We start from the raw sequence: 19697 nt of genomic DNA on the forward strand, positions 1-19697 counted from the left end.
AAAAATGAATTCTCCACATGTTAATGCACTCCTGCCACTTTGATTTATTTAATGAAATAAAAAGTACTTGTGGGCATGTGCTGTTAAAAGCTTCAGCTTGGGTTTCATGTGTGGATCGCTGTCGTCTTGCAGAAGTCAGCCACTTTTTCAGTTGCACTTCCTTGGCTCGATCGCATGACATTTGCATCCTGAATTTGCTGATAGGCAGTGAAATTTTTTTCTTCCCTTTTATCCATGCAATGTTTCCTGTGACACCACCCCAAAGCACAATATCCCCAGCCCCAAGGTGTTCTTTTCATCAGTGCAATTCCTTCCCTCTCTCTTTCTCTGAATATATATGTATAGATATCTATAGATCTATATATGTATCTCCAGTAAATATGACCAAAGAGCTGAGCTTTTTGTTCTCCATACAAGTCTGGCCTATCCAGATGTTGCTCTGCATGCTTCAGATGCTGAGTTTTTATAATAGGACCTCAGATAACGTTTCTGTTTTTAATGGCTTGCATATTGGCCACAATAATCCACCATGGAACTTTTTCAAGAAGCTCAAGCTGAAGCTTTTCCCACTGACTGAGGGAGGGGAGAAAAAAATTGTGAGTTGTTTTCTTAAAGATTAAAGCAATCTGCGAAGGAGTAAGGGATTCAGAATTTCCAAATCAAGAAAAGCCTCAAATCACAAATGAAAAACTATTGGAATGACTCGCTGTGTAAAATAAAGTGGGCAATTTGGCCAGTGGTCCGCATATGTTTGCACGTATTAAAGGCCTAGAAACCTGAGCCATCATTATGAATGCACTATTTCCATTAAAAAAAATACAAAGCCATGGAGTAAATCTGTTATTACATTACACATTACATTAAGAAAAATGTTAGTGCATATTTGTAAATATGGAGAACATGCAGATGAGTGACTAATTAAATGGAAAAACCTTAAACTTTGACCTTTTCATTGAGGGTATCTGGTGACTTTGTTAAGCTGTGGGTGACATAGTTTGAGCCTATGATGTCTTCTTAGGGGCTAATGGTCACTTTAAATCAATACAGATTTGTCCTAAGTGATCCCATGATGAAACGGGGGTGGTTTCTTTCAGGATGACAAGGACCCCACCCTATCTAAAATGCAGAAAGGGTCACTGAATGGGCTGAGAGACTCCTGACTTAGTTTAACGCCTACAGGAGATTAATAAACTAACAATGCTCTCCGCCACCAAATCAGGATATCTTTTCACGAAATGGTGCAGAAACATTAACAAGGTGCTTTGACGTTATGAGGCAGCAGCTGGTGACCCCAAAACCTTACCAAGATGTAAGTTTACATATATACTGTAAGCTATAATGTAAAACTATAAATCACTGAAACAGCTTTTGTGGTGGTGCAGTACTGTGTAAAAGCCCTGTGCTACCCCTCTTTTCTTTATATCTTGCTTCCAAAGAGCCAAACTTTAACAAATTGCAATGAAGTGCTCTTGAGCAAAAGTTCTCTTGGCTTTTTGGCTGCTTTTTCACTCTTTTTTTTTTTTTTTTTTTAAAGAGTCTTCAAACTGACCTATGAATCATTCAAGCATTAAAAAATGCACATAACTCGAGGGATGAACCTGTGTTGTGGCTACACAGACAGCTTAGCAAAGAACCATTTTTTTAAATTGTCTTTAGGCACTTTGTTACTAACAGCTTGTTGCAATATTGCAAAAGCATGTTTTTTTTTGTTACATTTATGAAAAATGCCAAAGATAACACAGTTTGAGCATAAGGTAGTATTTGTGCACCAAGAGGGTGATTCTTAAAGGGCAACTAGCTGAAAACTTGGCAATCTCAAAATTCTGAGCCGTGTGTCTTAAATTTGAGGCTAATAGAAGAAGTATCAGGCCTAAAAGACTATCTACAGCAGATGAACAATATCTGAAAAGTCATATCCTTAAGTAATAAGAAAAAAATCCATCAAAGACCTGACCTTAGAGACAGATCTGGCTCTTCAGTTGATCCATCTGCTGTTCACTGAAGCCTCAGGAGAAATGGTCTCAGTGGAAGGGTGGCTGTCAAGAAGCCATTCTTACGGAAGGGAAACGGGGAGAAAATCCTGAGGTATGCCAACTTACACAAAACTGGACTGAAAACCAGTGTCAAAAGCTCTTAAGGAGTGATGAATCCACTTAAGGTCAAGGGAGAAGTGCAACAGTGTGTGTCTGCAACCATCTGTAAAACGTGATGGAGGCTCTGCCACGGTATGAGACTGCATTTCAGCCAGAGGTGTTGGGGGGCTCTTATGAATGCAGAAAGTGCCATCAGACTTTAATCCACCATGCAATACCACCTGGTCAGCATAGTGGCTTTATATTTCAACATGACAATGACCCAAATGCACTTGCTAATACAGTAAAAGCATACCTGGACAGAAAAATACACAATGGGGCACTGTCAGTCCTGGGCTGGCCTTCTCAGAGCCAGCAACGTGGGATCATTTGCACAGAGAACAGAACAAGAAGGCAGCCATTATTCAAAGAAGAGCTCTGAATGTCCTTCAGGGAGCCTGGAGAACTATTCCTGACTTACAAGAGAGTTTGGGCTTTGTTGACAAATAAAGGTGGTCATACCAAATAGTATGGACATGTTTCAATAAGTTGCTTAATCTCTTTACCACTTTCCCAGCAAAATATTAGGTAAAACGTGAAGGGAAGCTCAAGACTCCTCCACTGTACTGTAAATCTAAAGGAGAATGTACCATTGACAATCATTTGTATATTCAGATCACTTGTGTAGTGTTTGATGGCTGCACGGCTTGTATGTAATTTGTGGGTTTTGTTGTTGTTGTTGTTTTTGTTTTTTTATAAAATATATGTATTGCCTGTTTGTGCAATGCTTATTTCTTACTTAAGATTTAGGCATCGAGGGGGCGTCTCAGTTTGGTCTGTGGCTTTGATTTGATTTTGCGAAGCTAGGCGAAGGACTGGATCACGTGTTAAGAATTATTTCCGTGACAGGATGTTTACTCTAATCAAGGGTTGAACGATAATACTAATAATAATAGTTGTTGCCAGTTTGTGTTAATCTTAAACAATAAACAAAAAGCTACCTTTCCGACCAACTGGACCACACTTAATACCGAGTGCGGGCGCTCGTTCCCGTTCAGGACTGCATATTCCACCTTAAAAACGCCTCTCGAGTAAAACTTTTCGCTCTAACTCCCTCGTTCCACCTTAAGCGCAAACGCAAACGCAGGAGGCGTACAGCGAGGTTTCCGCTTCTCAGTAGGGCTCGGACCGCGGCTCACGAAAATCACCGTGTGTAACGCACAAGGTTGACGCACTGAGGCACGAAAAAAAAACGGGGAAAAAAGAGAGCAAAGCAAGCGAGCAGAAAAGATGTCTGAATCCAAGTACCGCGAGTGGATTCTGGACACTATCGACTCGCTGCGGTCTCGAAAAGCCCGGCCGGACTTGGAGAGGATTTGCCGAATGGTCCGGAGACGACACGGGTCCGAGCCCGACCGAACCTGCGCAGAACTGGAAAAACTGATCCAAGAACAGACCGTGCTGAAAGTTAACTACAAGGGCTCCATTTCGTACCGAAACGCCGCCAAGGTTCAGCGGAGAAGCAGAAAAAAAGAAGATGTGTCGTTAACAGCGGCTGCGAGAAGGAGCGCCGTGGAAGAAGCTAGTCACTCCGACTTGAGCAACGGGGACAGCGCTTTCGGTCCCGCTGACCAGGACGAGGAGGATTTGGAGGTATGTGGAGGCTGATGCTAGGAGGCACGTTTTCATTGTCATGTCACCTCACAGAAAATTAACAGGTGGGGGGATTGAACGACCACTGTTTGGTGTGTAAAAATAAAACATGTTTTGCCGTGTGTGTGAGAGTGTGTAAGGGAGTGGAGGGGGACGGTGAAGGGGAGTGATTTGCAAGTGCACCCGAAACTGCCGCAGACGGGGAGCGGCGGTTGGACCTCGCTCGAGCGCTGCCGAGGTGGAGAAGGGGAGGGGGAAAGAGAAAAAAACTGAAGGTGCGCGTGAAGGGAGCGTGTGGCACAATTTGTTTCTTTCTTTTTTACACAGCGCGACAGTTTAAAAGCGCTTTAAATGGACGGCGTGAAAGCGCAAACACGGGACGGGGAAAAGTTGAACCGTCCTGTTCGTCCGCAACAACCCGAGCCTCCATTATCGGCAGCAGAAAGCGCTTTTCAAGCCCCAAACTCGGCGTTGAGGGAGGGGGAGGGGGGTGCTGTTAAGGTTCCGCAATGACAGTTGAGGTAGCCCGGAAGTTGAGAAAAGTGCACTTTCATAATAATGGCATGAAAACTGTGCCCCGCTGGTGGGAATTTTATTTCGAAACGTAAGTCTGGATGTGTGTCTCTTCATTCTCTGTCAACGTGGGAGTGGGTGAAGGAGGAGGAGGAGGAGGAGGAGGGGGGTGGAAAAAAAGTCTCAAACACTGCGAATGTAGGAACCTGACGGGGGGACTGTGGGTCATTGTTGCATTTTTGGTTGTTTTATGCCAGGGAAACAAACGGGGCCCGCTGTTGTAAACAGTGTCGCCGTGTCCTCAATCATATTTTTGACCGCCCATGGCTAGATTTCCACCGTTAGCCTCGGTCTATACTTCAAAATATGCCCATCGCAATGTGCAGTGTGCTAAAACAGACACAAAATCGACTGCAAGCGGTGACAAAGTAGTTACATTGTGGGTGCAATCACTTCATTTCACCAAACTGCGTTTCTTCTTCGAGCGATGGACGATTGCCGACGCAGTGCTTGAAGTCGAACCCCTAGATCCATTATCGGACGCACTGCCAAGCCCGGTCACGTCCAACGTCGTGGTGTTAGCTGTTTTTTTTTTTTTGTTGTTGTTGTTGTTGGTTTTTAATTTTATTGCTCATCACGTCCCGTACAGTGGCGACATCTCGTCTCTGTGTCTGCCAGCTGTGCGCCGACAGTATTTTAGGAGGAAAATCAGCACCACAAAGCTCTGAAATATGCAAGAGCCGGCAGAAAGCTGAAGTAACATAAAGCGACCGCAAACTGTTCGTCCGGCGCTAGATGGCGGATGCGCCCGTCCGATTTGGGTTAAGCCGAGATCAAATTGTTCTGTGAAAGGCGTGTGTGTTGCTACAAGACCGACTATGCGTGAATGCTTTGAACAGACCCCTCTGCGGGGTGTTAACCAGCTTTTGCCAGCATACGAGGGGGTCAAATGTAGACAGTGACGTGTCCGATAACGGACTCATTCGTGTGACTCTTTTCTGTCCAGTCGCTTTTGCTGTAAATCGTTGACCCGACGCAAAGTCAAAGTAGACTGGTAATCGCGTCGTCCGCTGCTCTTTCTGATCGGAGGGCTGTCCGTCGAGTTAAAGCTCGGCTTTTATCTCCGACTGGTCCGCCGTGCAGCGAGCGGCTCGGCCCTGGAAAGCTCTCTGTTTTTCTTTCATTTGACTATTTCCCTTATTTACAAAAAGAGCACAGACACAAAAACAAGGTCTATACCGCGTCTCCCAACTCCATGCGCACTTTGGAGGAAATTTGAGGAAAAACAACAAGAGCATGAACAAAAAACGCCTCCCATCGGCCCCTTTTGTGCTCTCGCGTGTTAAAATTATCAATCAAGTAGGCCTCTTAAAAAAAAAAAAAAAAAACACGGGGACGCACAGAGTACGTCGGCGGCTCTGAGTGTTTGTGAGCCGAGATGTAAATCATGTTGGGCTGAGATCCCCAGGGGCGTTATGTTTTTGTGACCGTGCCTCGGTGAAAGTTGTGAGAAATGCAGTGCGACGGCTGAATGCCGTTCAAGCGGCTCTTTCCTCAGGAGCGGGGCGGGCTTTCGTGCGCTCATGTGCTCGACTGCTGGGTCTCGGACACGCAGTCGCACGCGGCGTGATTTTTTCACTCGGGGCGCCGTCGTCGAACCGCTCCAGCAAAAGGAATGTGTGCGTTCGTGAGAACTCTTAGCTGCCATGAAAAAAAGAAAAGACAAGATTGTGTTTAAATGTTTTAATGCAGCGGGGTACATGTTTGTGACGGGAGGGCTCGCACTCTGCGGAGTGAACGCTGTACCGCGGAAAGGGACGGAGGCATTCAAAGGCAATAATTTACCACCACCGCGGTCAAATTGCGACATCAGTACGAGCTTGCCTTCATGTGATACCCTCAGCCTACAATCAGTGCCTCTCAGTGTTCCCAACAATACCTTACAACCTTGTCGGGCTCAGCAGCTTTTTTTAAGTTGCTGCTAATAACAACTTGATGTCTCTTCCTGCTTTTTGTCCCCTCTCATCCAAATGAAGATTTAGAAACATCTAGAAAGCTTCTGTGCAAATGTGAAATCACGTTTCCCCCTCTGCTCCTGTGTTCCAGGCTGACACCTCTATAGCTATGGACACAGACAGCAATGCAGACGAGGAGGGGGGCGATGAGAGCCGGGATGGGCAGGAAAGACCCTCACCCAGCCACACACATGAAGATGCCACTGTGCACTGTGCCCCCGTGCGAGCTGTCTCTGCTCCCTGCTCTCCCTCTGGCGCTAGGCCCGGCCCCGGGTGCAGCCCTGGCTCCGCTCTGGACTGTGCCTCTTTCCAGAAGGCTGGTGAGAGGCCCAACTCCTTGCCCCCCTCCAGCCCCAGGGCCCTTGCACACAATGACTGGGCTTATGATTCTGCCGTCTGCCCAGCAGAGCGCCAGCACCCAGGAATGCAGAGAGACAAAGGTATTCACGGTGCTACACACAGAGCAACGTGCGCACAAAGCACTCTAATATCAGTTTATGTGCAAGCTTACGCTCAGCTTTGCGCTGGATATGAAAGAAGTCGATGGGAGCTTTTAAACACCTGTGTAATTATTTGTGGGATGTTGACAGTGACAACTGTAATGTAAGCCAGACACAGAGATGCAGGGGAAAATAATATATTCTCATAGCTTAGTGATGATCCAGTCTGAGGCGCATTCATCCATTTGGCTGTCATAAATTTCTCCTATTAGACTAAGTAGAATTTGGCAGGTCAGATGTGGACGATAATCAGCGTATAATTGGTGTTAATTGGCCCACTCTGTGTTAGCAGTGGCCATGAAGCCAGCGGCCCAGTCTGTAGCTCCTGCCCCCTGCGCTGTAAACAACGTAAAGAAAGATGATGGAAGCAAGGTGGAGGACAGAAGCGTCTCGTCTGACCAGTTGGTGCCAGACTCAGCAGCACGGCCGGTAAGGGCCTGTTTTTTCCTTTTGTGACTAACATCTGTATCTGTCCTCTGCTTCTTTGATCCCTCTGCTTCCTACCTGACATTGTCATGTTGAATTCATCTTTGTTCTCTCGTGTTTGACCAGCAGGATGAGACCAGGAATGCTTCTAATGGGAGATCACAAACACTGCCTTTGCTATCTGACAACTGTGAGTTACATAGTTTTCTCTTGTTTGTTTGTGTTTGTATAGCAGGCTTGCAGCTTCTATCTCTTTTGCAAAGCTTGACCACCGAATCGTTCTCTCACTTTGGAACATGGTTTCTAATAGAAAGGGAACTTAAGGAGGTTAACTAAATGTCAACATAATGGGCATAAAGGCTCCATTCTGGTTGTTATTTGGCTTTTTGTACCAGTACTTGCCTTCAGCATTGCTTACGATCTTTTGACTGCTTCACAAGCGTGTGCTGCTACCTGCTGTTCAGCTAGTACCCAATCTAGTTAGAGGTCATTGCAACACTTTGTCAGGACTGACTTGTAGAGATGGGATTTTTAGACTGTCCACAGATGCATGATATGAAGAAAAATGACTACATTACCACCACATAATCAATTAATGATTCAGGTATATCTTGTGGGCTCTTATTTTCATTCTTCCTTAAATTTGATTACATTTATTCCATCCTTTGTGGTGGGCAAAAGACAGAAATCTCGTTTTAAAGTCTTTCAGCTTTTATCACTTTAACTTGAGACTTAGCCAGCAAAACAAAAGATGTTAAATGACAAATATATGTTCTTCACCACCACTGTTAAGTCATCTAGGCCCATGACGATCATTAGGTGAACCTGATATGTTGGTACATTCCTAGTAAATCTGTGTTTGCGGGAAACAGTGAACTTTCAGATTTACTAAGGATCTGAGTCAGTTTTTAGGGTTAAAGTTTCTGTCCAGAAGAGACAGAGGCTTCCATTCTTGGTAGATGCTAGTGGAGGTCTTTAGTGTGTAAAAATGAATGTAGTTTGTTGTGTTTACAGGGAGAAACCTAAAGGTAAAACACCTCAAATTGACCATGGTAGTTCTTACTGCTAAATACCCAATAAGCTACATTGCAAGCCAGCTGTTAACCGATGCCTACAGTAATACAAAATCTGACACATAGATATAAACTGCATATGTGTGGGGTGTCATCTAAATCTGAATTTAACTAATCCTGAAATGGGCTTAGCCAGGATCTAATGTCTCCAATCTTTATCTAAAAGTGATCATTGCAGATCCCTACTTTATTTTGTTCTCTGTTTTATTACTTCAGGGATCTGTCAGTGACTTTACTCATGCCTGAATATCAAAGTGAAACCTGCATTTTTCTTTCCTAAGTGAGACATTGCACACTTACAATGCACAGTGGCAAAGCTGGCATGGAGTTTGCCTTGGAGGAGCGGTACCCATCTAAAACATGGCTGCGTCCTCGTCATGCATCATGTGTATGACAGCAGGCCTGCCAGCATCCTGTGAAAGTGGTCCGGTGTAATAAGGGGCTGTATCAACACTCATTCACCGAGCCCTCACCTTACTGAGGTGTGAAGCAGCTCTAATAGAAAAACATACCATAACTGCAGACAACCCAGTATGACTACAAGAAGCTGGTCCAACATCGCTCTGCTGGATATCAGCGGAATGAGTTTGCACATTTAAAACTGGAGCTGCTTTTTTTTTTTTTTTCCTTGAAGAAGATAAGTTAGAGCTCTGTTTTTCATTTTAAGACTTTTCTTTTTTTCTGTTTGTTACTCATAAGAGCTCAGGTTCAGTTCACTTTTTATGAATGAGCTGCCCTGCGGTCGATGCAGATATCATCTGCATTTGAGGAATTTTTACATTTATTATAATGTGATTTCTGTTTGTCAACAGGCACATTTAAGAAGGCAGACACATCATCCTTAACAGCAACTGATGACAATCTTCTGAATGGTGGTAAAGTGGATGACGTGTGAGTATCCTGTTAAAAAAAAAAAAAATATATATATATATATATATATATATCTATATATATATATATATATATATATATATATATCTATATATATAAGTACAAAATACAGCAACTGGCAGGATCTGAGCATTTAGCCATAATTACCTGTCAGCCATTTAATCTGCCAGCCTCAGCTCAGCATGCAGATAGTCCTTGACGGTGTTTGGCCCACACTTTTTGGCAAATTGTCCAGATTATCAGTTCACCTTTGCTGAGGGACAGCACTTAAAATAATTATAGTAAACTACCCTGTGGGTCATGTAAAAGCTTGAAAATGAAACAAAACAAGACATTACCTGCACACGGATGCCATATTGAGGTTTTGTGACTCTTCTTGATTTATTTTTAAATCCTGTAATCCACCAGGTCTGTGAAGAAGGAGAAGATGAGCCAGAACTTGTTGCAGTGGACTGTGGCAGATGTGGCCAGTTATTTCTCAGCTGCAGGATTTCCCGAGCAGGCTGTCGCTTTTCGAACACAGGTTAGTGCAGCGGTACAGAGCTGCTACAGAGAGCATTGCTCATACATCAGAGTCAAACCTAACATACTCCATCACTTCATGGATTTTGTTTTAATGTATTATTTTTTTCGAGGCTCTGTATATACACTATGAGTCTGTTGCACTGTTCAAAACTGAAGAATGGTGCCGTTGGGTTAAATACTCAAAGCATATCTTTAGAAACCCAAGCGTAATTCTAATTAAATTCTTTTCCCTCTTTTGCAGGAAATTGATGGGAAGTCTCTTCTTTTGATGCAGCGTAGTGACGTATTGACCGGGCTGTCCATCCGACTCGGCCCTGCCCTCAAAATCTACGAGCGCCATGTAAAAGTGCTGCAGAGGACCCATTTCCTGGAATGCGAAGACCTTTGAAGTGGCGATTGACATGGCAGACTGCTGCATTGACTCAAACTTCCATTTAGCGCCCCCTCTCACTACTGCCCACTTTCATATACAGTATGTGTAGAGGGTGTGTGGTGGAGGGTTTCGGTGGAATTGACTTTCACTGTGAGACTGACCAGAAACTGAAACACAGTCGTCCTACCTCTCATTACGGTCTTTAGTTTTCAGATGGTTTTCATTTCACTCATTGCAACCCCGTTATGGAGGGAAGAGACCGCTGCATTCCGAGTGTTTTAAAGCGGTGCAGCAGCAACCTTTCTGCAAGAGTAAAACACTGGGAAAGTGAAAAGTTTAAGCCTTCCAACCAAGTGGACCACCTACACAGACATGGCTGTGGATACAGTGCTGTCGCAGCTTTGGATGTCCCCTCTGTGTCTGTTACCACACATTCTGTTTACCCAGAAACTGTTAATCACAGAAAACAAAGCACAGCAATTGTGCAGTTTGCTTTTTTTCCCCCTTTAATTTCTTTTTATTTCATGTGATGAGTGCTGGAGAAGTCAGACTATCCAAGTACCTGCATTATTAGGGCTGCCCTTTATATCTTGTTTTTCTTTGAAGCCTTGATAATCAGCAGTGAATAGTTGACAATTTTATAACTAAAGCATCATCTGACAGGTGCTGTGCAGAGAGAATGAACAGCAGGACAACAATGGGAGCTAGAGCTCCATTGCAAACCAGTACTTTTCATAGTTTTTTTTTTTTAACTTGCTAAATAGGTATGAAAGTCACTAATTAGCAGCAGTGAGGTGAACTAAAGCATGACAATCACTGCTGAGAGTCAGATGCTGTGCACTCAAGCTCAGATCTTATGGGTTTGTGTTTTTTCCACATTGAGAAAGAAAAAAGTTCCACCTACACGATGAATAAATATCCGAGTATTTGGGTGCAGCCCTAATCAGCAGAGTCTGATTCCTAACCTATCATTGCCACCAGTAGCTGCTGTTTTGGATTATTTCTTCAGTACCTTTTATAACACTGAGGCCCTTTTCAGACATGGGATATGTGACATTGGTGTCTAAGCGACTGCACTGTCATTCAAACGTAAGCCACTTTCCTGTTAATATTCCTCTCGATTTCATTCAGACACACCCGCAACAGTGACGGAGGCCCGCGGCACACGTGCATCGCAGAGGAATGTTTTACTGCGAATCAGGTCCGGAACAAAGTGTCAATGTCTATTTGTTATTGCTCTTTAGGGCATTCTCTAGTGCATGTCTGAAAGGGGCTGGAGATATAACCAACACTTGAGCTGATATGCTACAACCTGAGGTTTTTTTTTTTTGTTTTGTTTTGTTGGTTTTTTTTCTCCTTGTATTGTCTTAATTAAAAATGACTGTGGTCCAACAATACAGTTGCACTTTGGGGAACGATTGCAAATAGATGTGACCAGAATATGTGCAACCTAAAGGAACTTGCTTTTACACATACACAAAATAAACCTGCAAGAAATGTTGTTGTAATACTGAATATATTGTGAGACATTCAACGGAGCTGCTCAGAATCTGTTTACAAACAGATATCTCGATGAAATGCAATATTTTATCTTCTCTTATTCCTTTATCATTTTGTCTCGTCTCTCTTTGTGTTTTGATCTAAGCCAGCCACTTGAATTGTAACATTCCACATAATGTAGTCCGCATCTCCAGTGTATTTCCCTCCACGTTTTATCTGTAACACAACAGACACTTTTGCGGAGTTGCAAATAAAACTCGTGTCTCCGCTAAGTTGTTTTGTGAGAGTTTATTACCCTTAAATCAACAGTACACCGAAAAGCAATTGTTTCATTGGTTCGGTGACTTAAAGTAATGTAAACAAACCTTACACTACAGATGGAAATCCCTGCAAAAAATATCTATTTTTCAGTAACAAATTCACTCATCTGATCTTCAAATTCAGCTTTGTGTGAAAAGCGCCTTCAGGGGAAACACAATTCATAACAGTGAATAAACTTCATAAGAGAACAGTGTTAGTATAAAGGTCAGTAAGTAGAGTATTGCATGAGCTGCGTGACACCACCAAGTTTTCAGCTCCAGGCTGCATAGTAAGAATACTTTTGATAAAATTTCACTGATTGGGCTGATAAAAGCTACGATTTCTTTTTAAACTTTTGAATATTGTGCAACACATAAAAAGAATAAATAAAAAGGACATCTTTTATCTTCTAGATTGCATATAACATTAAAATAAGACTTTATTGCATTTCACTAGCTTCCTTTCAATGTGACAGTCCTTCAGTTACCAGTCCAGCACTGTAAATGCCGCTCCTTATTACCTCAGCGCACAGTCCCTGACATCCAGGGGGATGCATGGGCCCTTAAAAAGGACCGCTACCAGTGAGGAGTTGGATGGGTGTAGCAGCTGTTGTTGCCTGTGCTTAGATCTACAGGATGAAGGGCAGTATGGAGGAGCGCAGGGTGGGATAATCCCTAAACTCCTTTAAGTAGCTGCGGTGTTTGCCTTTAGCCCAAACCGTCATCTGGATGAAGGCCACAAGAGTGAAGAAAGCCACAGGCACACACTGGGTCATCACTGTGAAGCCGATCCAGGAGCCGACCTGTGAGTAATAAGTTACAGACACACACACAGAGTGCATGGAGAATGATGGTACAGTTACAGAACATAACCACCAGATGGCAATGCATCTTTCCTTGCGAGGATAAAATGCAGCACTGTACAATGAAATGTTAACCTTTAGCGTTCTAGTAGAGTAACATTAAAAAATACTAATAACACCAAAATGAGCATAGACCCAGAAAATTTCCCTTAAATAAATATATAAATACTGGATGTTATAGATTCATCTACCTAAGGAAAAAGGGTGAACTTCACCGAAATATGGAGTTTGATTTGGGCTTACCTCATATGTGTAGTTCGGACAAGAGACCAGCCAAAAGATCCAGGTGAAGGGGTTTTTTGTTGGATAAGGAATCTTCTTGGTTTTGGAGCCTGAAACGAAGGGTAAACTCAAACTGCACTGTGCGTTTAAAAGGAAATCAGTAAGAAAAGGAGACTGAAAATCACACGTATTGCTGCAAAACGCTCACCTGGTGTTTTGAGGTTACGAAGCGCCACGTGGATGGAAAAATTCCCTATTTGACAGAACTGTGGGGATAAAGATATTCAAAAATGAGCATTCAACAGGATGGTGGGTTTAAAATGTGGAAGGTGACTCTCAGAGAGCTGAAGCTTACCAGGAAAATGTAAAGACCTGCATTCACCTGCTGCTGCCCGTAATCTGTTGATGTGTCACAGAAAAATGGATTAAGATAGAAGTTGGCATTGACTGATGAGCTAAAGTGAGAATGAAAGTGGTCAGCACTTACAGGGTGTGGTGTAGAGAGGGTGGTTAATGTAGTATGCCATCCAAGCTGCAGTAGACCAGTAATAGCCACAGTTCTGGCATAGAAAGCAGGACTATTATAAGTCAAAGTGTCTAGATATTGCTCCACATAGATTTCTAAGAAGAGTAACCCCAAACAAAGTAATAACTACAATGCACAAAGCTTTTAATGTGCAGCACAGTTACCTTAAATATGTTCCTGAGAGGCATGGTCCCATGGGAGATACGATGGACAAACAGTGTCTCCAGAATCCTCTTGATGTAGTGGAAGGAGTGACATATGCAGGCCAAACTGCAACAAGACACACAAGCACAAAGACACACTTACATATTTAGCTGTGATTAATACATCGCCCCGCTGCAGTCCATTACACTTGGCGCTGACTCAGTGTCAACATAGCAATATGCTTCCCAACTGTTTGTCATGCTGACGGGGGAGGCGGGGGGTCTGTGCAAAGCCCGGGATTGTGTGAAACACTGCACCAACATCACAACAGATCTCTGAAAACATGGGAAAGCCGACACTCACTGTACGATCCAGTGCTTGCTGCTGGTGAAGTCATACTTTGGAGAGTAGATGAAGGGAAGGCGGAAGTAGAACATTAAGTAGATGATCAGCGGGCCAGCACACTCTGCCAGGAACACCTGAAGTGAGTGAGGAGACACATGTGCTTTAAGTCAAGGGTTCTCAAAGCTTTGTGACCAAGGGCCAGTTAAGGGATTTGTGTGGAAAGCTGCACATATTAAAAAAAATGCACACATTAAAGGAGAAATGTGGTTTGGCAGTATTTTATCTTGGCCTGTTTTTCATTTTATTCAGTATAATCAGTTACATTCTTTGGCAGCAGGAGTAGGATGGTTTAGTGGGATATGATGGCTGGAAGTGAAGAGTTCCAGCTGGATGTTAGAAATGCTACTATACTCACTGGCCACTTCTTTAGGTACACCTGTTTGCCTGCTCTTTTCAACAAATATCTAACCAACCAGTTACATTTATATAGCCTACGAAGGAATATTAGGGCCTCATTTCAGACGGATCAGACGGAAAAGCGCACAAGAGTGGATTTGTACAAAATGAAATAGCTGGTATTGGAAAGATGCAAGGTTATCGATGGTTACACCCCAGTCCAATAAGAGGATGTATGTTGTGTCACAAGACGGCGGATCAATTTGTTTCACTAACTCATCTAAACAAGGCATTTTTTTAGTGGGTATAGCAAACATGGTAGTTTGTCTTGAAACAAAAATGATAATCTCAACATTTCGTCTTTTTTCTCAAAATAATCGTTAATGTTTTTTTCATTAATGTGGCCCTAATAAATACTCAATCTTACATAGAATCAACTCAATCCACTTTTGCATGTAGACATGCCCCAGGCAGTCTGCTGAAGTTCAAACTGAGCATCAGAATGGGAAAAAAAGTGATTTAAGCTACTTTGAATGTGACATTGTTTTTTGTGTCAGAGTGCTAGTCTGAATATTTCGGAAACTGGTGCCATAACAACCATATCAAGGATTTATACAGAATGGTCCAAAAAAAGAGAAAACATCCAGTGAGTGGCAGTTATTTGGGTAAAAAGTCCTTGCTGATGTCAAAGATGAGATGAAAATGGCCAGTCTGCTTCCTGCTGATAGGAAGGCAACAACAACTCAACCACTCGTTAGAACCAAGGTATGCAAAAGAGAATCTCTGAACACCCAACACACTGAAGCTTGAAGCGGATGGACTACAGCAGAATAACACATCATGTCACAAAGGTTTGGTCAAACTGCGTTCTTAAACATAGCTTGAACAACTCAGAATCCATTACTTTTCTTCATGGATGTGCAGCTGACAAATCTGCACCGTGTGGCTCTGTTTCAACAAAATGAACCAAATTCTCTGAGGAATGTTTTCAGCACATTGTTGAATCTCTGTCATTAACATTAAGGCAGTTCTGAAGATCGAAGAGGGTCCAAACCCTTTACTGGGATAAAGTGTATCTAATAGAGTGACTTTAGTATATTTATCATAATATGATATCATAACAACATATGACCTGTCGATGAATGAAAAGTTAAAAACAAATCAGGGGTTGCATAAGTTAATACCAGGACTACAGCTTTAAATGCTTTTAACTCAGTACCATAAATTCTGGTAGCTTTCAAATTACAGAAATTAACATAGCCTAATTATTGACTGAAATCCATTTAGAATGATAGTTTGTCGGTATAAACCCTATGCCACAGGGAGAACATGCAACTGACACCTGACATGCTCACCAGCTCACTAACAGCTGACACCAGCGTGGCTCTGGTTTCTACAGTCTCACTTGTTAAAGCCACCATGGATCAAAAAGGTCTGTCTACCTCACCTAAGCATTAGGAACAAATCAGTTACAGTAATACTCCTCCTCATATTCAGTATGTACGCATAGACCAGATGAGATACTGGGACAGCTTGTAACACCCGCTTTAAGATCAAGTGACACAGCTGTGAAACAGATCCCCGAATCAGCACCTTCGGCGGAGGCCTGGCTCAGCATGCCTGACTGGTAGCTACTTCTGATCGCTGCTCGTCCACCCACACTGGCATCAGACTAAAGGCATTTTTCTCAGATTGTCTCAGGGTTTGACGGGGAATGAAAAGACTGGGTGGGCATGGGTGAGTAAAGAGCAGCAATGAAACGGGAGTGAGTGGTCAGGAGGGATAAACGCCTCAGGGGGGAAATGAGGCCATGAGATTAAATGTCCTAGGACAGAGGACATGCAGTGCAAGAGGTGGGGGTAGTGCAGGGGGGACGCCACAGTAAATCAACTCTACCTGTCACTGTAGGCTGATATTTATATTCAAGAGTTATTGAGTGGGTGAAAGGGTGTCTTTGTATATTTAAAGTGCAAGAATGTTAAAAGATCGTGTCGAGGGGTTTGCATGTTTTAGCATAATAAGTGCAAAGCAGTTTTTGAAAAGCAGTTCTCTTTAAGTGATAGTCAGCAGATTAAAAACAATCCAGCTGTGGCTGAGTCATATCCAAAAGCCAATTGTGCAAACATGAGAATTAAATCCTTTCTTCTAATACAATTATGAGTCTTTAGAGTATATTTAAATCCCAGAGCAGAGGCATTACAGAGCAATGTGTTCATGACTTGACACACAACACTAAATCCAAATGTTGTGTGTCTGTGTACAGGTGGACTTACAGTTCCCCACGTGAGCTGGGGTCCCAGGTCACTGAAGTAAAAGCTGGCTGTGGTTCCCACAGGAAGTGTCTGGAGAATGTCCTCATCTCTGAGACACTTTGCCTCTGAGACAAAAACAGTCACCATCACGACCTGCTCTGTAATCTAGATAAATGCTTTAAAAACAAAAAAGGTGGCAGACTTACTTGGATCTAAGCGTAGGGACTGTCGGGCCGGATACCACTTAGGATCTGTCAAAATGGGGAGGAACTTTACTATTAGTATTCTGAAGAGATTCTTTGTGGTCCAAGTGTCTCACTGCTGTAGCTGCTTTCGTGTTTGTACTGAACATCGCTACCAGATTTAATGTAATTCGGATTCAGCAAAGTCAGCAAGAGTCATTTTGGATGTCGTGCAGGATGAACTTACATGATTTGTGAAACAAAGCTTTAATATCCAAAACAGTGGCAGTTGGCTCCACCTAAAATCAAAATAAAAAAAATAAATTTTGTTAAAGATTGTGTTATTACCAGCAGCACAAAAAACAAAGCTGAAATCATTCCTGCTGTCTTGATCAATTTTGTTTTGATTCCTTGTGAAACTTGTCAGGCTCGTCGACTCTGTTATGAGCCCTCCTTCTACGGACATAGCTTGTAACATTTACACTAGCTACTAATCAAGCCTATCTGCGATGCGGGCATGTGCTGTAACTGAAACAGAAAATTCCTGTCAGATGAGGAGGGAATTCTCACCTCCTAACTGCAACCTCAATAGAAACATAACTGATAATGGCTGCACTCGACTGGGCAAACTGTGAAACAGATGATTATCTTTAAAGAGCATCCATGTGTTCAAAGCAACCGTTCTGTATTTTCTTGGCTTCGCTGCAGAGTAAGATCAGGTTTTGCCGCTTGCAGCACAGACTTAACATGTATAAAATATGAAACTTTCAGAGGAGTGAGAACAAGGTGATAAATCAATCCACTCTATGGCATGCTAATGTTTCGAGGCCTTTCTTTTAAATAGGACTTTAGTTATGTGGCTGCAATCAAAGTGATCTGCTGGCTGTTAACATTTTTTTTTTAAAAATCATTAAGCTAAATATAAAAGGTGAGTGTAATTAAATAAAGACCCTTTTGACATCCTCTCACTCACCTTGTCCAGCAGCAATAGCTTCTCCTTTGTCTTTAAATCCACAATCTCCACCTCAAAGTAAACAATCCTTTTGGCCTTTTTGGGGGCTTTTGGTTTTGGCCTCGGTGCGGCTTTCTTCTCAGGCTCTAGTGCATCTGCCTTCTTTGCCTCTAATGCGAGCACATCCATGACACTGTTTGATCCCAAACCTCAATAGCGTGGGGAAATAATCTGTGATATGTCCAGTGACGCTGGTTGTGCTCCACTGGTATGTGTAACAGCTACCAGCTCGTCTCCAGAGAAGCTGTTAGTCCAGTTCAAGAGTCTCTTGTGTCTCTCAGACTCAGTGAATATCCTTCCACTTTCGGAGTTTCTTCCACAGAGGAGTGACCGTAAACACTTGAGGCAATGGCACTGAGCAGAAGTCGGAGGAGAGCTAGTCTAAAACCATGAAGTAGACCTGCTCTTCACCTGAACAGAATCCTGTTCAAGATCCACAGCCCCCACATCACGCAGCAAAATGCACTGAAGACGAAACTGGAGAGGCCCAAGACATAATCCATAGCGCGCCATTTGCGAGGCTAAATATAAGTCGCCTGATTTGCTCTGCTCCGGCTTGGTAACCTTGGGAAGCCACATACAGTACAACCTTAGCCGGTGACAGATGCCAACATTTTCTCATTAGACCTATAAGACACATCTGCTCCCCGCTCTGCTCCTCGCTTGGTCACACAGTGAGGGGTCCCACTGAAAACCTGATCAGTCAGATGAAAGATCTCCACATGCCCACACATCCCTCTATCCCCCAAACCACCTGTGAGGGTTGTTTTCTCGTTCTGAAAAACCACAACAAAGACAAACCTGTTTATTCAGGGCCTGCGTCAGGTCACAGTTTGTGTGCCGAACACATTCTGAAACACTTCAAGGGGGTTTGTTTTGAGAGGCGGGTGATAAAAATGCTGATTGGGAGAACATCAGAGATGCCTTTCATTGCACTGGGTCAGCTCATCATTGCAAATAGCCAGCTGCATATCTATAGTCCAGTGTTGGGGAGTAACGGAATACATGTACCGCCGTTACGTATTTAAAATACAAAATATGAGTAACTGTATTCCGTTACAGTTACCGTTTAAAAAGGTGGTATTCAGAATACAGTTACTTTGTTGAAATAAATGGATTACACTGCGGTACTTTCCTGTTTCATTTTGTCGCGGGTCAGGACTGTTTGGGTTTTGTTTGACAGCTACGTTCTGTTGTTCCAGGCGGCAGCGCTACGGTTGCCATGGTTACAGGGCGACGCTCTCTCTCTCTCTCTCTGCGACTGTGTGTTTCCTGGGTGAGAGAGCGCCTTTTCGTTGTTGTTGTTGTGCTAAGCTAACAGGCAGAATGCTACAAGCATAGCTCTAAAGAATGTAGCATCATGGGCAGTGTAGTCCGTGCTGCAGGGAGAATGGACTGCCATACACATTATGGGTCTGTGAGCGCGAGGAGGGAGAGAGAAAAAGGGGAGTGGAAAGGTTGGAGTTGTCATCGAGGAAAAACGGGAGCTGGAAGCATGTAAATATAATAATAACCACTTCAGCCAAGAAGAGTGCCTGACGAGCCCAGTTGTAAGTAAGCTATTAAGACTCGACTGTACACCGTGTTCGTGTTTTCCTCCGAAAACAATAAGTTCCGTTGGAGCAGTCTTTCAACGTCTCTCTCTGTCTCTCGCAAGAAAAGTTGACCCACACAACAAAGTAAAGCTATTTTTCGGCTATGAGCCGACAGGGACCCCGCCGTATTAGTCAGAGGTCCCTTTACTACAGCTCGGAGTCGCAGACCTTCAGTAATAGTAACAAATCACACAGCAATAGTACATTCACGTTGTTGTAAAAAGCATGATAATATATTAAGTAATCCAAAGTATTCAGAATACGTTACTGTCATTGAGTAACGTAACGGAATACGTTACAGAATACTGTAACGATGGTTA

The 19697-nt window shown here is 43.1% G+C and overlaps 2 protein-coding genes across 5 annotated transcripts; one reads left to right on the top strand and one right to left on the bottom strand.

Moving 5' to 3' along the window:
* The first annotated feature begins 3192 nt into the window (after positions 1 to 3192).
* On the top strand, positions 3193 to 10572 carry samd1a (sterile alpha motif domain containing 1a). 4 transcript variants are annotated; one of them, XM_085454425.1, is made up of 7 exons: positions 3193 to 3725; positions 6345 to 6693; positions 7043 to 7182; positions 7306 to 7369; positions 9065 to 9143; positions 9552 to 9666; positions 9910 to 10572. In XM_085454425.1, the coding sequence occupies exons 1-7, from the start codon at positions 3363 to 3365 to the stop codon at positions 10054 to 10056; spliced, it is 1257 nt and encodes a 418-aa protein (XP_085310551.1). In that variant the 5' UTR covers positions 3193 to 3362; the 3' UTR covers positions 10057 to 10572. The 4 variants fall into 4 exon arrangements, with proteins under 4 accessions (XP_085310551.1, XP_085310552.1, XP_085310553.1 ...); XM_085454426.1 differs by having other exon boundaries at positions 7309 to 7369; XM_085454427.1 differs by having other exon boundaries at positions 7046 to 7182.
* A 352-nt stretch (positions 10573 to 10924) lies between these two features.
* On the bottom strand, positions 10925 to 19317 carry tecra (trans-2,3-enoyl-CoA reductase a). Its single transcript, XM_085454429.1, has 11 exons — positions 17744 to 19317; positions 17018 to 17069; positions 16795 to 16839; positions 16610 to 16713; positions 13959 to 14074; positions 13616 to 13721; positions 13413 to 13485; positions 13281 to 13324; positions 13134 to 13191; positions 12947 to 13035; positions 10925 to 12643 (listed from the first exon to the last, which is right to left on the bottom strand). Exons 1-11 carry the CDS (start codon positions 17909 to 17911, stop codon positions 12470 to 12472), a joined length of 1029 nt encoding a protein of 342 aa, XP_085310555.1. The 5' UTR covers positions 17912 to 19317; the 3' UTR covers positions 10925 to 12469.
* Between the last annotated feature and the right edge of the window lie 380 nt (positions 19318 to 19697).

Source organism: Copadichromis virginalis, linkage group LG4 (genome assembly GCF_057382275.1).
Source record: "Copadichromis virginalis isolate Kocher_CV1m ecotype Utaka linkage group LG4, C_Virginalis_male_GT1.1, whole genome shotgun sequence".
Classification (NCBI taxonomy): domain Eukaryota; kingdom Metazoa; phylum Chordata; class Actinopteri; order Cichliformes; family Cichlidae; genus Copadichromis; species Copadichromis virginalis.